This window comes from Stegodyphus dumicola, chromosome 1 (genome assembly GCF_044657685.1).
Source record: "Stegodyphus dumicola isolate Sdum_Otavi_A_Nest chromosome 1, ASM4465768v1".
Classification (NCBI taxonomy): Eukaryota; Metazoa; Arthropoda; class Arachnida; order Araneae; family Eresidae; genus Stegodyphus; species Stegodyphus dumicola.
Genome location: NC_140768.1, coordinates 103,189,306 through 103,208,647, shown reverse-complemented (window position 1 = coordinate 103,208,647; position 19,342 = coordinate 103,189,306). Strand labels below are relative to the sequence as shown.

General features: G+C 32.2%; 1 protein-coding gene across 3 annotated transcripts in view; it reads left to right on the top strand.

Moving 5' to 3' along the window:
- LOC118198622 (coronin-6-like) overlaps positions 1-13,384 on the top strand; it is a 159,342-nt gene extending 145,958 nt beyond the window's left edge. For all 3 annotated transcript variants that reach the window (XM_085818516.1, XM_085818523.1, XM_035370353.2), the window contains exon 11: positions 11,676-13,384. In XM_085818516.1, the coding sequence (XP_085674642.1) occupies positions 11,676-11,882 (207 nt within the window). In that variant the 3' untranslated portion in view covers positions 11,883-13,384. The remainder of the gene's footprint in view (positions 1-11,675) is intronic.
- Positions 13,385-19,342: the final 5,958 nt, after the last annotated feature.

The window sequence follows — 19,342 nt, the reverse complement described above, 5'->3', positions numbered from 1 at the left end:
TAATAATAAAAATAAAAGATAAGCAAGTTTTCAAAAAAGTGGTTTATTAGATTTATGTTTCGTGATTTTTAATTTTACAAATATAAACAAATTATCAGATACAAAATCACAGATTGTAATGGCACAAAAATGCGATTTATGCAATTTTTTAAATATTTTGCATAAAATTGCTTAATTTTTAAATCATCTCGTTAAAAAATATTCCAAATTATTATAATCTTTCATTTCTTTGTATCTTTTTTTTCATCATGTATTCTGTTGTAGCATGTTACTTTTTTATATTGCACTTGTTGCATAACAAGTATATTAAAAAATACTGTTCATGTTTAAAACGTAATAAATATTTTAAGTATATACAGTCAAAAGTCGTTAATCCGGACTCGTCGGGACTTCGGCAATTCTGGATTATCGATTTTTCCGGATTATAGGTCTTTAGTTTAAATCTGGTAAGATGGCATGCAGAAATTATAAAATTAAAAATATGAATTAATAATTTTTGAAACAAAGAACAATTATGATCTAAAGGGTATCAAAATTTACAAAAACAAAAGCTTAATATTTTTTTTTGTTTACTTTATTAAACATTTCTTTCAATAATTAAGACACAATAACACGCCGAATAAATACTAATTCAGAAGTCAAACAACAAAAATCAGCGTTATATTTACAAAATTTTCACAGGACTAGTTTCGATGGTTTTACCGAACCACCATCTTCAGCTGCAAAACCGCAAATGAACAAGATAGGAAATAATGATTAGATAAGATAAGAAAGGCCTGGACAAGAATAAGCAAGTGGCGCCATCTGTTGGTGAAACCAGAACTAAAACATAATTTCTTAAAAGGCCGAAGGCAAATTTGGATTGGAAAAATCTTATCTAATCATTATCAATTTTTCTTATCTTATCTAATCATTATTTCCTATCTTGTTCATTTGCGGTTTTGCAGCTGAAGATGGTGGTTCGGTAAAACCATGGAAACTAGTCCTGTGAAAATTTTGTAAATATAATGCTGATTTTTGTTGTTTTACTTCTGAATTAGTATTTCTTTCAATGTAAGTTGTTTAAGTTGCTTCGTTTTATGTGATAATACTTTCTCTTTAATTCTATAAACAGACATAATTTCTTGTTCAATTACAAAGTTCCGCTGTTCAAGTCCTATAATTGCTGTATCGAGAATACGGACTAATTTGTCAATCAAAATTTTTTCATTTTCAATAACCTCTATGTCACTTTCTTCACTATCGGAAGTGAATTATAATGACGAGGAATTTAATTTAAATCATATCAAAGACGGAGTACATCGAGATGAAATACTACATTTAGTAAGGAATTATAAGCCGAATAAAATAAAAACATCTGCCCTGAAGATAAGAATAGTGCTGACAGATCAACTTCCAATTCATTGCGCGCTGCGGTGTCCCCCCCCCCTCCGCAGAGCAGTGTGAAATTGATAAACAGATTTTGAAATGGTTAGAGAAACAAAGGATATGCCTTTATCCATTTTTTTCAGCAATTCCTTTTTTTTGTTTGATGGACATCGAAACATACTTTCGCTTTGTAGATCCTTTGGGAGCTCCAGCATCGGAAATTCTATTTGACATAATCGAAAGTTCAAGCTTACTTTTATAAAATTGCTCTAACAGTCTGCAAAAAATAATAAGCCGGATCCAATACGAAGATTAAGGAACAATGCAATCTGCAACATTAACTGAAATTGATAATTAGATAATTTTAGCTTATACCATCTGTTATACATTAAACGCGTGTGCATAATGTTCTTACGCGCATGCGTAAATTCCTATACGCATGCGTCAACGCGATGCATGTGCAGAAAGTTTGTAGCTTTGAGGTCCGGATTATAGATTATTCTGGATTATGGGTGTCCGAATTAACGACTTTTGATTTTATTTTCCTTCTAGTTGTTTTATATTTCTTCTTTACTACATGATGCAGCTTTAAATCAATGAACAATAAATTATCAATTTTATCAATTTCTTTTTTAATCAGTGGGATTCTTATTATGGTAATCCCGATGCATATGCAACTATCAACCCCATTTTGACACCTGCTCTAGCGCAATGATAATGATATTCCCATGATGTGGTTACAAAATTTCTGATGCACATAAAATTTGTTTCAAATAATAATTTCAATATTATGGCATAAAGAAGTGTTTTTTTTCCCCCATGAATTTTAATTTATTTTGCCATGAAATTTCATTTGTTATACAGCCACTCTGGTAAATGTATTATTTAACTGCAGTATGTAAAATAAAGTCTGTTTTTAGTATAAAATTCTATAGGAATAATAATGTTACATATATAAAAAAAACCCAACAGCATCGCACGTTGCTGCAATATTGCAAACGTGTCACATTGTGACGACCTCAGTGTCGCAGTATCGTTGTAAGAAATGTCCGCTTTTTGCGACGTTGATTTGAAGTCAGATTCCAACATCAAAGTCCCAGTCTGATTCATTGTGACATTGCTGTTAAGTCACGCTGCGACTTTGTTGTGAAGTCACACTGCAACATTCATGTAACAACTCATTTCGATTTAAGATAAAGCCATAGAGTAACATGAATGCAGCATAATAAAATGCCATGAGTATAATGTCACTAAACATGTAAATGGATGTCGCACAACACTGGATTATTTTCTAAATGATTAGAGTGATGAACTCCTATTTTAGAGAACAGGTAACTACAACAATGTTTTAATGATCCAATAAGATATTATACTTTTCAGGGTATTAAAATACTTCTGTAATATTCAAAATTTTTAAATAATTGAAAATATCCAATTCAGTACAAAGTCCATAATCCAGACTCGTCGGGACTTTGGCGATTCCGGATTAGGGGTTTTTCCGGATTATAGATCACCAATTTAAATCTGGTAAGACTGCATGCAGAAATTATACTATTAAAAATATGAAACCATAATTTATGAAAAAAAGGCAATTATGATCTAAAAGGTATAATTTTTTTTTAAAAAAAAAAAGCTTAATATTTATTTGTTTACTTCATCATTAAACATTTCTTTCAATGCATGCGTAAAGAATACGCGTGAAATGTATGCACATTCTTTACATGCATGCGCAGTGTATGCATATTGTCTACGTGCATGCATAATGTATGCACATGCGTAAAGTTTGTGGCTTTGAGGTCTGGATTATAGATCATTCCGGATTACGGACATTGTACTGTATAATCATTTGAAATTTCCTCATCTTACTGAGGTTGTATCTCACCCTGTTAAGGTTATACAGTACATAGTCCATAATCCAGACATCCATTATCCGGAATGATCTATAATCCAGACCTCAAAGCCACAAACTTTACGCATGCAGGCATTGAGAGAAATGTTTAATAAAGTAAACAAATAAATATTAAGCTTCTTTTTTTTTTTTTTTTTTTTTTTTTTTTTGTAAAATTTGATACCTTTTAGATCATAATTGCTCTTTATTTCATAAATTACGGTTTCATATTTTTACTGTATAATTTCTGCATGCCATCTGACCAGATTTAAATTGATGATCTATATTTCTGGATGATCTAATCCAGAAAAACCCCTAATCCGGAATTACCGAAGTCCCGACGAGTCTGGATTACAGACTTTGTACTGTATAACTGTAATCCATTTATGTTTATTACATATCTGTATAAACTAGAGTGTGCAGAAGATGCTTAAGAAAAGGCCACAAGGCCTTTTCTTAAGTAGGCAGCCCTCGTATATTTTGCCGTATTGAAATAATTTGACCTAAACTAGGAAATATTTTCTCTAACTAAATCTCTTAATAAGGAAATTGGGTTACTTTAACAACACAAATATATTATATGTAAAAGTGTGACATAATTTGCGAAAAGTAAAGATCTGATATAATAAATTTTCAAACTAATCTCAGAAATTTACATATAGGAAACATAGAAAAGTTCAGTGTTTTAAAGTAATACACCATTTGTAGAGTTCTAATAATTAAAAAATGTGTTCTATATAACTAAAATGTGGTTATGGAAGTATTGTATCATTTATAATGTGGCACTAAGTACCGCGCATGGAAGTTAGTAATTATTTTGTGAATAATTTCGAAAAATAGCTGAACACGATGAAAGTACTGCAGTAAAATGCATAAAATCAATTCTTTTATCTTTTAACATTAAAAACAACAAAAAGTGAATTATATCTACCAAATAAACCTGACTCTCTAAATTAAAATTTCTAAGCAGTGAGACAAAAATAAGATTACTTTTGTTAATGGCTCTTGCTTCCACACTTTTTGTAATACAAATTAAAGTTAATCTACTGCTTGTATTTCTTTTTGTTCATAGCATTTAAATTACGCTTTTATTATTACTATTAATTATTACTGATATCATTCACTTCAATGTACAATATACAGTGCTTACCTGAAAATGTGGCACAGACAATGTGTTTGGTGAACAGAACTAAAAAAATGGTTACAAAAATTCTTAAGACAAACAAACGCTATGCAGACTCTTTCATCAGTCTCTAGGCACACTAGATATAATAGAAGTTGAATCCATTCACCACAGAATATGGTTCTAAGATTTTGAACTACTACATCAATAAAAACACACTAAAAACTTTTAATATTTTTAATAAAAAAGAAATAACTAAAATTGCAAGCTATTAGCATAAAAGAATAATTTATTTAGAAAGGTTTACTGAAACAATAGCAATGGATCGGGGGGAGGGAAATCAGCGCGCAAGAATACCTCCCATTAAAGAAGAATTGTGTGAGCAAGGTCAAGAAAGGTCAAAGGGGAGAAGACTGCGAATTTCTTCTCATCACATTAAACATTTGCTGCGACGTATACATGGCATCCGTACGACATTGACATCCCCATCACAATGCGACATTGTACCGTGGTCACAAATGTAATGTGAAGAAAATGCACCATTGAGAGGTCACTGCAATGTCATAGCAACTAAGTGTGCTGTATAGGACCTTTTGTCGCGTTTTTAAAAAAAACTTCAAAATAAAATATTTTTAGCATAAATTAATTGTACACAGCATCAGAAAAACCAATGCAAGCATGTACACATGTATTTGAGCATATGTACATGTTCATACTGTTTAATCTGCTATAACAGGTGTGTTGATTTTTTTTTTTTTTTTTTTCTTTGAGAACATACAGACTCCCCGTGCACCACATATGTACAACACGGGGCTTACAGAAGTAAGTTAACTAGAACATTAAAGGTTACATGTATAAATAAACATTAAAAATTACATGCATAAATAAAGCGAACAAAAGCAGAGAACAGCAGTCTGAACTTCACGAAAACAGATAAGTTCACTGGCCAAGTCACTCTGAACATTTTCAAATCGTTCTGTAAGCATAATCTAGGACCATCAAATGTAGGGCACGAGAAAATCAAATGTTCCACATCCTGAGGAACTCTTTTTGAACATTCACATAAATTGTTTGATCGTAGATTAAAACGAAACAAGATAACTTGCAAATTTACCGTGACCAGATAAAAACTGAGACACTTTAAAATTTAACGAGAGGAAAGACTCGGAATTCAGTCTATGGTAAATAGAAGGAAGGAACTTTTTGGTGACTTCAGCATTACAAGATAAATGTATTCTTCATTCCACATAGCTAAAAGCTTTTTATAATGAAAGGACTTCCAATAACTCTTTGGAATGCTAATGTTGATATCAATAGGTAAATTTAAGGCATCTTTAGCTAAGAAATCAGCTCTTTCATTTCCGTAGAAACCATGATGAGCACGCACATAAGCCAAGCAGATATCAATACCTCTAATTCTAAGTGAACTAACAGTTACTAGGGTTTCGATAACTAATTTATCGCAGCTGGTGATACTGTTCAAAAGTTGAAGAGAAGAAAGAGAATCAGAACAAATAAGGTACTTTGAGGATGTTGTCCCATGATCCTGGATCCATTTGACGGCAAGATAAATGCACAGAAGTTCTGCTTGAAAGACTGTACATTCATTCTGTATATGGTGTCTAAGAAAACAAATCTCGGAATGGCCTTCAAAAAGAACAAATGCAAGGCCAACCTTGTTGTTCATCTTGCTGCCATCTGTAAAGAAAACTATATGAAAACTTATTTCAGCAGTGTCTTTATAATCGCAGAAATTTATGGGTTCTAAAGAAGCAGCTTGAGGAAGATCAGTGAAGGGGACAATTCCATTAATACAGTCTTCCGAAGCATGAGTAGCCAATGACTCAAAAATATTATTCGTATATGCAATTTCAAAATCAATAGGCGGAACTCCTGCAAGAACAAAAGTAGCCTCATAGCTTAAGGTTCTATAACCACTAATAATACGAAGAAGAATTCTCTGTTGAATCTTTCTTAAATTTCTTTTGTTAACCTTCTTGGCAAGAACATGTCCCCAAGCACGACAGCCGTACGAAATGAAAGGTACAATACACTGCTTATACATGAGTTTCTTAACATCATAGCATACTCCAAAAGTATTTTTGGCAATTCGGTGAAAGCCATTAATAATTTTTTCACATTTAGCAGAAAGGAATTCAATGTGCTTTTGTGTTGATTGGAAGGGGGAAAAAAAAGCCTTTTCAATAATCCTTTTGAGCGGTATGGGTTTTTGGATCAATCATGAAGACTTGCATTTAACCCTTTATTCGATAAATTTTCTATTACAATCAAAAGTCGTTAATTCGGACACCCATAATCCGGAATGATCTATAATCCGGACCTCAAAGCTACAAACTTTCTGCTCATGCATCGCATTGACTTTTCATAGCCATAAAAGTCTTCGCAGCCATAAGACTTTTATGGCTGCGAATTTGCATGCGCGTAATACGTTTACGCTTGCGCGTTTAATGTATAACGGACGGTATAAGCTGAGCTAAAATTATCTAATTCAGTTAATGATGCAGATTGCGTTGTTCCTTAATCTTCTAATTGGATCCGGCTTATTATTTTTTACAGACTGTTAGAGCAATTTTGTAAAAGTAAGCTTGAACTTTCAATTATGTCAAATAGAATTTCCGAATATGTAAAGGATCTACAAAGCGAAAGTATGTTTAGAAGTCCATTAAACAAAAGTGGAATTGCTGCAAAAAGTGGATAAAGGCATATCCTTCGTTTCTCAAACCATTCCGAAATCTGTTTATCAATTTCACGCTGCTCTGTGGCCCGGGGGGGGGAACGCCAAAACACACAATGAATTGAAAGGTAATCTGTCAGTACTATCCTTATCTTCAGGGCAGATGTTTTTATTTTATTTGGCTTATAATTCCTTACTAAATTTAGTATTTCATCTCGATGTACTCCGTCTTTGATATGATTTAAATCAAATTCCTCATCATTATAATTCGCTTCCGATAAAGTAAAGAGAAAGTATTAGCACATAAAATGAAGCAGCTTAAACAACTTACATTGAAAGAAATGTTTAATGAAGTAAACAAATAAATATTAAACTTTTTTTTTTTGTTGTTGTTGTTTTTTTGTTTGTGTGTGTGTGTGTGTGTGTGTGTAAATTTTGATACCCTTTAGATCATAATTGTTCTTTATTTCATAAATTACGTTTTCATATTTTTAATTTTATAATTTCTGCATGCCGTCTTACCAGATTTAAACTAATGATCTATAATCTGGAATCGCCGAAGTCCCGACAAGTCCGGATTAATGACTTTTGACTGTATTAAAGAAAGTATGAAAGCAAAATATCTTATAAGCTAATATATACCAAGTGACCAAAAAAAAAAAAAAATATCATGATCAGGTGAAGCTGATCGTAGCACTCAGAGGGTGAAACGAACTCTTAATAGGGTGTGTGATTGCTCTCAGAATCATATGAAAAATTTAGAATATACATAAAGATGACTTCATTGCTACCATATGTAACTAAAGCAAACCAAAATATAGTTATCCCTTTCTGCGAGGTGCAGGACATACGTTGCTACTTTGATACATTTGAGCATCTAATATCAAATTAAGCAGAAATATCCTGGAAACCTCTATAGGGATGTCATCCTACTCATGTGTTTTTTCATGCTTGTGAAACAAAATTTGGGAACCCTTACAAAGATCCTTTGATGCCACCCTTAAAATATGAAAAACCAGGATTTTCTGGGATGTTTTTTGCACCATGTGGTAAGGGTTGTTATTAATCTTAATCATCAAAGAAACTCCTGTAATGGTAGTGGCATTTCTTTTGAAACAGCAATAAATTACTGGGGCTGTACAAATGAAACTTTTGATCATCCCTTCTAATCATACAATATTAAAAAAAATATTACTTACTTCCTTAAATAATGATCTCGGACATTATTTCCAATTAGAATTTCTCAAAATTAAGGTAATCTTATGAAAGGAGTTCCACAAGAATTAAAAAAAAACTGAAAATTTTGTATGGAATATTAATTTTAGAATATTTATAGAATTAATATTTCAGTCAATAAAATCCTTATTATACTTTAATGAGCTAAATACAAAAAGCCTATTTTTGGGGGGGTAAAATTTGCAGAAATATACATAATTAATATTTCATGACACCAGCTACAAATTAAGTAATGTGCAGTTTTACCAAATGTGGAATCAATAATTGTGAAGTCAGCAACTTTTGTGGTTTTCTCTAAATTTGGTTCTCTGAGGAAAGCCGATCAGTCTTTATGAACAAGAAAGATTGCAGCCATCATCTTTTGGGATGCTAAGGGAATCTTGTTTGTGAATTCATTGAAACTGGTTTGGCAATCACTTTTTAAGTTTAACACTTTGAAGAAACTGAGTCCGCTGACATCTGGGGTTGTGTTCTTGCACAGCAACACCTGATTTCACGCAAGAACTTTTGCATCAGTTCGTATGGGATGTTTTTTACCATTCCCTTACAGTTCGGACTTGAGTATTTTGAATTAAAAATTGGCTTTGGCGAGAGACATTTAGCTTGACCGTGAGGATTATCAAAGTGGTGCAACAGGTTTATTAAAATCCCATGGCAGAATTTTATGCAGATGGGATTTGTAAGTTGGTGAAACCTAATAATAAGTGCTTGAATTTGCATGGTGACTATGGCCAAAAATGGGATACAGCTATACTTTTCAGATATACATAAAAAAATTATTGTAGCTGTGTACGTTCTTTTATTTATGCCAAATAGAGGATACTTTTCAAATTAACTTTGTATTATTGTATGTATTCTCATGTTTGTGAAGCATAATTTGAACATTACATTGGAGATCTTTTATTTATTCCCTATACAATTTTTCATGTTCGGTCAGTTGAAAAAGTCCCTAAAAAAGGAAAGGTTTCAGTCTGCTGACAGTATGGAGAGAACTGTAATGGAGTTTTGAATGCATCCAAGCAAGACCTCTTATAAGAGGGTTGTGATTAATATTGTTTATGAATGAAACAAATGCTTTGATTGTGGTTGCATTTTGTTTAACACGTTGACTGTCGTGGGGGTCACCGGTGGCTGGCACTCTTCTACATTGCCGGGAGGGCCCTCCAGTGAGCAACAGTAAAAATACATAATTAGGGTAAATATTGATACAGATGAATTTTTAAATAACAACCATTGTTACGTTACTATAATGGTTTGAAGAGTAATAGATCGCAAAAATTTAAATAATAAATCGCAATAATGGTCTGCAGTGCCTCGGGGGTGATCAGTGACCCACACCACGAAAAATGCATTAAACACGATTACATAAATCACCCTATCTTCTATAGATAATATTTCAACAGGATATACATTGAATAATTAAAAATTAATGTTGGCACCATGGGCAAACCGTATAAAATGCGTGTGGCAGTGAACGTGTTAAAACAGCAAGAAAATATCGACTGTATAACCTAACCTTGAAAGGAAACTTTTCAACATCCCTTCTTTGTACAGAACTTTAAAAAAAAATATGGTCATAGGCTTTAACCCTTTGACGCGCGCGATATTATTTTTATAATATTTTTAACTAAAAACTCTAGAAATTGAATATTATGATCCCAGAGACAAATAATATATGAATTTTAAAAAATGTACTCTTGCCCATTGTTTTGTGGGTGGTAGTCGCACTGTGAAACCACCGCGCGTCTAGGACTTTGGAACGTACCTAGGAAGTAGGAAAACAAATTTACCTTTCTCCGTGCGCGTTTCCAATAAATGACGAAATTTACGAATTTAAAAAAAAATGCATGTAAGAACTGCATAATATATATATATTTTACATTATTTTACAAACTAAATCGTCAGGAAAAATTTAAAAATAAGCATTTATGTAATTTTTCTATAGCAGTGAATGTATAAGTACCTACATAATAAGGACGTTTGGCTTCATGGATTAAAAAAACTGAGTAAAATAAGGATAAAAAAAAGACTTGGTGGTTATTTTTATTTATTTATTTTATTTTAAAGCATGTTTTGTCTTTTTGGTACATGCATAGACCCACATTGCACGTTTCGCACATGTATCTTCTTCTATGATGTTTCTTCCTTGTGCTACAAAATGTACACTGATTGGATCTAAATTTCACTGGTATATGTCCAGCGTTATTTAGTTTCTTTTCATCTGGAATGCTTTTTTATGTTAATGGGGGGGGGGGCTTGGTCTTTTTGGCTTTGGTACGGATCATTCGTTTCCCATTCATACTTATTTTATTCGTTTTTCGTCTCAAAATATTCAGAAAATATTTTTAATTTAAATAAAACTTTTTGCAATTTCTATTTTTAATTACAGCAAAGTATATTTACATAAAATTTAAACCACAGGAAGTAATTTATAAAATCACAATACTAGCTTGGGGAGCAAGTGTGTTGAGGTCAGAGAAAAGTCTCTGGGAAAAAAAAGACCTTTTTACTGTGCTTGTATTGCTTAGTAATAAAATAACTCTGTGATTTCAAAACCTCCTATCTATATCCAGGTAAAAATAAACATTTCTATTTGAGAAGCAAGCAAACGCCATTGTGAAGAGCAGTGGTTTCAAGGCGCGACCACTGAACCTCTAGAGCATTGTGACACAATGCTCTAGTGGAGCAGTGGTCGCGCCTGAAATCACAAAGCAAATGCCATACATATAGAGGGTTTTTATATATGCAGTTTAATTATTGCTATTTTTTATTGTTTATGATAGAAATCATGATGTGCGATGAATAACTTTTGAAATTTAAAGCTGTTTATATTAATAAAAGAAAATTATTTTGTCTCATTGAAAACGAATTTGAAAAGGCATTTAATTTGAAGAACAAAGACCTAAAACATGCATGATTCTGTAGACATTTTGTGTTATTTAGAGGTAAAAGATCAGTATTCAATGATTTTCACTCAAAAATTTCAGAAGGAAGATGGGGAAAAAATTCGAAAATTGGTGGTTTCAGGGCGCGACCACTGAGCGTCAAAGGGTTAATACCTTAATGATTCTGGATACGTATTTCCAGTTACAGTTTCTCAAAATAAAGAGAGATAATAGATTCTATGAGAAACATGCTACATAAATAAAGAAATGTTGTAATTTTATGTATAGATTAGAATAATATTTCGGTCAATAAAATCTTCATTATGTTTATGTTAACATTAATTACGTTATGTTAAATATTACATAATAAAATCTGTTGCCACTAATTTCAAGTATCATGTTCAGAACTGTTAAAATTTTCCATTTTATTATTATACTTATGTAATGAGTTAAATTTATAAATATTGTTCTTTCTTGCAGAAAGAAAAATTAGACGAAGTTATGGAAGAGATTCGCAAACTCAAAAGTATCGTACTTAAGCAAGAGGTTCGTATCAGGGATTTAGAAAAGAAAATGGAAGAACCAAAAATTCCGCAACCGGAGATACTTCCAGAAGAAAACAGCAAGCAAAACCAGGTTAATAACAATCATCACGAGCCTGTTAGCATTCTTGTGGATGAAGTCTAAATGTGATCTCCAACAGTTTTTATATATAAGGACATTGCTTTGATCCACAATTTTGTATGCATTTCAGATCTAAAGCTGCAGAGGCAGATGTAACACATTTTCTTTTTTCTCTTTCCAGTCAAAGTAGCTCTTTGCATCATTTGCAGAGAACGTTGCTATGTTTGGAAAGTTATTTTTGTAATAGCTATCTCACGAAAGCTGTGTGATACAGAAAAGACTGCTAATTTTCATATTGAAATCTTAAGAGGCAAAGTTTATTTAAATGCATGTTTTTGATTAGTGATTTAAAGCCATATGTTATTGCCTTCAAGTTCTATGCAAATAGACTGCTCAAGTTTCTTAGTATTTTCATATTTGAGGATATCAATACAAGTAAGGTTCATTCAATATTTAATGAGCCTTAATTATTTTTTGAATATTTCTTTAAATTTTGAGCAAAATATGTAAATATCTTTTGAAAGGATAATAGCTCATGTTGTAAATATAATTGTAGTATTTAATGAACAAAATATATTCAAAGCACTTTTGACGTTTGTATGATGTGTGAATAATGTGAGTAAACTAGAACCACATTTGAAAGAAGTGCCAATACAAGTCCATGTCTTTTGCACTGTCTGTGTACACTTTTATGTATCAGTCTATTTTATAAAATAAATTTTTGCATGGTAGGTATGTATTTCATAAATTATACTTAATATTTAAAATTAATATTCAACTTGCACTAGCAATGAGCATTTATTTTTATATATTGAAGGAAGTAATACATTTTTTCTAAGAAATTTATTATCAGATGATCCATTTTGTAACAAAATTGTTATCCTTCTTTATCAAAAGTATTTACCCACCGTAAAAAACATGTTTTTGCAGCAAGTGCAGTATTATGTAAATGATGACCCACTATTTATTCGACTGCCTTGTGCAAAACATGCTTATCATTAGTTTCTCTGGATTTGATAATCTAAAATGTGTAGGTAAAATTTAAATAAATGAATTTTAGAGTGAAAAAAATATTTATTTTATGATTTTTCTACACCTTATCTACTGATTCTGTTTGATATTTTTAGTTATTTATTGATAAGTTTTAGTTTGATTGTGTGCTAGCAAAGGATTAAGAACAAATAAATCTTTCTGGAAGTGCAGTTTTAACATAGAGTTCCACTAGCTGTCTCATTCGTTGTATATAAGTTGGAGTTGAAGCTGTAATGTGTTGTTTGTGAATACAGAAAATTTCCTAATGTTGGTATTTTGGATTTGCCTATTTGATACTAACACATAAAATTAATGATAGATATTTTTCAAAGTGGAATGTTAACTGTTTTCTCTGTTAACAGGGAAAGCAAATCTGTTTTAAGATTTTTTTTTTAATATCACTTTGTAATATTAGTATAAGATTTACTTAAAACAATGAAACCACGTGAATCTCTTATGCAATTATATGGTTTTTTAACTTTTGTATATTTACAACTCTTGTAGATTTTTTAATAAAGTAGTAAATAGGCTGATTACATTTTCTTTTTTATCCATAACTAAATACACTTTTTTAAAAAGGTATTTATGCCATAGCATGTGTATTTTTTAATATGTATGCAATTTGTTACTACACTCATGTCCATAAATTAAGGATGATGCAAAATCAGGCAAAGGAAGAGTTAGAAGCAAAACAAATTTAACTTATTTGTAAAGCTTATTTATTAAACAAAAGGTAAAGAGCAAAAAAAGATGCTATATGTTTGATATTATTAAAAAAATTAGCGATTTTTTTCTCCCTGGAGCAAATTACAAAAAACACCTATTTACAAAAAACCAATATTACATGGTTGGTATGATTGTTAATACATTGTATGTCTCCCAGACGATGCAATACAGTCCTTACAACGCCTAGGTATGCTGAGTATCAAATTATCAATCTGATCTTGGGGGATATTACACCACTCAAAAAGCAATGCTCTCCAAAGTTCCGGTAGATATGTAGAGGAGATTGATGGGCTGCAACTCGTTGGCCAAGCATGTCCCACACATGGTCTACTGGAATCAAGTCTGATGAGAATGCTGGCCAGTCCGTATGGGTGATGTCCTCCGATTGAAGGCATTCACTTACGATGTTTGCACGGTGAGGACGGGCGTTGTCATCCATAAACACAAATCGTGCGCCCATGGCGTCCCGAAAGAAACGTACATGTTGTTGCAGAATGACGTCTTGATAGATTTGGCTTGTCATGGTTCCAATTTGAACATGCAGGTCAGTTCTGGAACCCAGAATAATTCCACCCCAAACGAGCACTCCTGCACCACTGTAACAGTGTCGTTCAATGATGTTTTCTTGGTGGTAACGGTTACCTGGAGCTTTCCATATGAAAGTCCGGTGATAATCAGACTGCAAGCTAAACCAGGACTCGTCAGAAAACATCACACAAGCCCACTGTTGCGGTGTCCACAATGCATGCTCTCTACTCCAGTGATTTGCAGTAAGTGGAATGCATCTGACAGGTCTACGAGCATATAGACCAATCTGCCCTAAGCGTCTGTACACGGTCTGCCTTGAAATTGTCGTATCAGCGGCTGAAGAGAGCTGATGAGACAGGTCTGAGGCTGTGCTCCGCCTGTTTCTTTTGGCAGTAACTGCCAAATACTGGTCCTCATTCGGAGTTGTAACTCTGGGGCGACCTGTGATGTAACGTTTTCTCACATTACCATCATCTTGGAATCGTTGCCAAAGCCTGGAAATGACACTCTGGGCAATTCCAAGTTCGTCTGATACTTCCAGTTGGGTACGCCCACATTCCAGACGGCCGATAATTCTACCCCGTAAAAAATCATCCAAATGCGTCCTTTGTGTCCTAACTATTCGGTTATTGCACTGAAATGCTTATAAAGCGCATGCGAACAATTTTACTTCTTTGCCTGTATTCCTTACATATCACTCTCTTACACTCTCATCATTGTGACGTACCATCTGTGTCATCTGGTTACTTCGTGAAATTTGCATATGATTCTTGAAGATGTGTGTAGTGATTTTACAAGTGATATATTTATTTTAGAGTTCGATTTCCGAGTGACTCTGAATTATTTTTAATTTATGAACATGAGTGTAAATTATATAATTCAAATGTTCAGGGACTACATGTATAGCTTATCTAATGTGGTTTCTTGATTAGGTTATATAATTATTCCTGTGCACTGAGGAAAAAAAACAGTTAAGTGATTCCATTGATAGTTGTAGCTATTTTGTGCTACATTCTTATTGTTCTGGATGTTCAGGTGTTAAATTCAATTATATTTGGGTATGTGACCTTAAAATCTTAGAAAATAATGAAGCAAATTTTCATTGCTGTAATAAAAAATCAATGTTTCCAGCAGTTTTAGAGATGATGACATCACAAGCTGCTGCATTTATGTCAGCCAATAAATGATCCATAATATAGCTACCAGATTGTTAATTTCTTGTCACAATTTTGAATTAATAACTCATAGATGCTGTTATGCGAAAATGCCAGGCATGTTGCTTTTAGTTTCGTACTTCTCATTCATGTGACTGACGTGGCTGTGCACTGGTAACTTCTGCTGCCATCCTTACCGAGAGACAAATTAAGTGTTATAGATTTGGTATAGAAAAGTTAGAAAATGAACATAGCATGAATTGAAAGATACACAAGGTGAGTTTCAGAAATGCTTCAAAACTCCTCTTAAAGTAAGCTGTGAAAGGTCTTACTTTGAAGGTAAATGTGTTCTGTTATTTAAATTTGGAAACATACTGACACAATACCTGAAATTTTAAATTTTAAGTTTGCTGGAGAAATATACTTGTAATTTTAGCACAACAAAAAATCTGAGAATGGTTTGAGTGATATTGGCTGAATATGTGAAGAAGTTTTATAAAATCAGATTCCAATACTTTGCCAATTCTAAAGACATAATTTACATTAACCGCCAAAACTACAAGGAATGTTTCTTTTCTCATGAAAATAATAGCAAATATTAAATTAAGCATTTATAACATAAATTTACATTGAAAATAAAAAAAAAAATGGTCTTACCTGTGGAGAAAGTGAGTGTTGCGTTCGCGCAACGTCAGCGGAATAAGACTACGGATGTTTAGTGAGTAAGATTGTACTCGTGTGCAATGTTTCCTTTGAGTGGAGCGCAGGATTACTTTTGAACTGCATAACATTTTATAAATCTACAAATCCCTTTACTTGTAATGAACTCAATATTAAAATATACATTATATTTCTTTTACAAATACAGATTATTTCAGTTCGAAGATTCAAGCATGAAAAGCTTCATTACAATCATGATATAAAGCTACATTACATACCTTGCATCTATAAACAGTCTGGCTTTACAACAAAGTCTTTTGTTATCAACGGACTTTACGATAAAATGTCTACTATCTCCATGCAATGGTTTTTGAATGTTGAATGTACTAGGTCTTCCTGTTGCTGATCTATTTCTGGCTAATTCTACACTCTCAATAGAAGTTTGCAAAAGGAATAATGCAGTCTCGCATCTGAAATCTAAAAGAGACTTTATATTTCCAGTTGTAAAAAGTGGTCATATTTAGTAAGTTTAGATACGGTCTCGCGTCATATAATTTATCAGTATTGTGAATTTGACTATTGTCAAATGCAAATTCTGCTTCATATTCCTGTACTGCAAACGTGATATCAATTCTCGTACAACAGGAACAGAAACGTTTTTATCAAAAGACCAATACATTTTTTCCTTGAGGTAAAGAATGATATCCTGTAAGCAATAATATTCCAATAAATCTTATCATATAGGCTTCAAATGCAATAAATTCTTGGCATATTTTTTTTTTTTTTTTTTCTCTGAGCGTATATATTTGTTAGTTCAACGAGAAGAGAGTAAATGTCTAAACCAAAAAGAAAATCGAAAATTTGTGCACTAGTTTTACCTTATGTTTTGTCTTTTATAATTTTTCTTCTATCTCTTTCTCTTCATGTTCTTCCTGAGACATAACTAACAGTTCCTTTTTTATCCACTTCAAGATTTCAGTCTTCTGCTTTTTAAACTTTTTAGTATGACTATAACTGGTTTTAGAAGGCTGAAACTTACTTCTTACGTGAATTTCAACTCTTCCAGCAGTATTATTTGGTAAAATATCATTATCATTATTTAAAACATTGCCATTCCTTTCTTCTTTGTCACTAGCCTCTGTAATTTCTGGGGGAACAACAACAATATCAGTTTCATTCTGGTCATTATTAACATTATCACCATCTGTTTCTTCATCAAAAAATCTTTGAAGGGCTTCTAATGTAAGATACCTCGATCTAGGCATTTTTAAACAACCAGAACATGGAAAGGAATGAGTGAAAAAGGAAATTAACTACCCGTTTCCTGCTGACGTTGCGTCAACGCAACACCTGTTTTCCCTCCCTTACCAACACAAATATAAATATCTGACTGATATAATGTTCTGATAAACGGTGACATTGACTAAAAATAGCTCACTCATAAAGACGGCGATTCTTTCATTAAATATTTTCTGTAAAAATACCCGGTCGAAAATTTTGCTTAAAGTATGAGATTAGTTATTATAAACAAAATGATTGTTGAAGGCAAGTATTTTTTTACAGAAATAATCTTCATAATATTCCCTACACAAAATTATCTGCTGGTATAAAATATCTTAAGTAGTTATATTTATATACACATTTATTTTGATCCTTGCGTCAACGCAACACCAGCGGCTAATGGGTTAAAACTAGCGAGCTACAGCTAATGCAAAATTTATAAGGTCTATGCTTGAAACGAAAATATATAAAAACATTTCAGTATGAATGAAATCTGTTCATTCTTTCCAAGTAACAACCAATTCATAAGTTGTTTTTTTTTTTTTTTTGTTTTGTTTTGTTTTGTTTCCAAAGCAGGTAACAAAAACCTTTGAGACGTATACATATGACATCAGATTAAAATTTAATCTAATATAAAAGCTTTTTCTCAATATCAATAAAAAATTAACATGACAATAACATATTGTGTCAGTTATTCTAACCTGAAACAAAAGTTGCCAGCAGCAGCTATTTATTTAAAATGCTGACATTAATGAAACATTTTCGACATACAATGATGTCACACGCAGTTATGTGCTTTCTTCAACGTCATAATATGACCTTATACAATAATATATTTAATATTTGGCAATGCTATTTTTATTTCATATTTTATTAAACTTACAAATTTTTGACTAACAAATTCTACAATTTGAAAGCGAGCAGTGGCATCAATTTTCAAAATGCAGCAGATTTTTCATCTCAGTGCGGGAGACTGTTGCCACTTGGAAAAATGATTGCAAAAAATAACGTTTTCAGCGTTTTTAATTAATATTTCAGCTGATTAAATTCGTACTAAGATGAGAATGGTTGAAATGGCTTCCCACGAATTTTTAGAATCCGGAATATATTTAATGTTTGGCAATGCTATTTCTATTTCATATTTTGTAAAACTTTATTATTTGTTTATTAACAAACTTTACGATTTGAAAGCGGAAATACTTTTCAAAATAAAGCAGATTTATTATCTCCAGTGTGAATGACCGTTGCCACTCGAAAAAATGACTGCGAAAATTAGCGTTTCCAGAGTTTAAAATTAATGTCTCGGCTGATTAAAGTTGTACAAAGAAGAGAATGGTCAAAATGGCTTTCCACAAATTTTTAGAATCTGCTGGTACCTCTCATGAAACTCAACTCCCCACCGTTCCTGTTCACAGATTTTAACAGTACAGATGATACTGAATGAACACCTAAAGCTAGTAGTAAATGATGATATTTAGTCGTTTATAGTATCTTGTGTGTGAAGATTTTATAGTAGGTGTCAGTATCAGTCAGTATCAGTGAAGGAATTTAAAAGAACTATGTATTATTTCAGATTTTTTTAGGGAAAATGAGCCATTTTAAAATGTAACTGTTTTTTTCTGTTTTATTGGTGGCCAAGCATTGCCTTCTAGTCACAGGAAACATAGTACAAATTTAGATATATAAGAACAATTTTTATTTCAAAGAAAGTTGTTGACTGAAGATTTATACAATAAATACAAATATTTACCTGGATATTACTTAACAAGAATGTTTAAATGAGAGAAAAATTATGATTTATACTTAAGTGCCTATTAGTTTACAGATATTCACCTAAAAAGGCTACAGTGTCCCAGTTAACAATAAATTTTCATTCTGAATAAAAATAGTTATTTAATGGACTTTGAGACCAAATCTAATCATTCATTTACTGGTGAATATTGTACTTGAGATTCCATGCAAGAGTATATCAATACTTACGTAATATGGTGGAAGGACCACCATCAACCAAGCAATAAGTGCTTGGAAACTATCCGTTGAAAGTTCACCTTTGTAACCTAGCTTGTGCTTTGAAGAGTCATTCTACAAGTACTGAATATTCTGATGCCATATATCATCAGGTGACTTTGACAGTTAAAGACC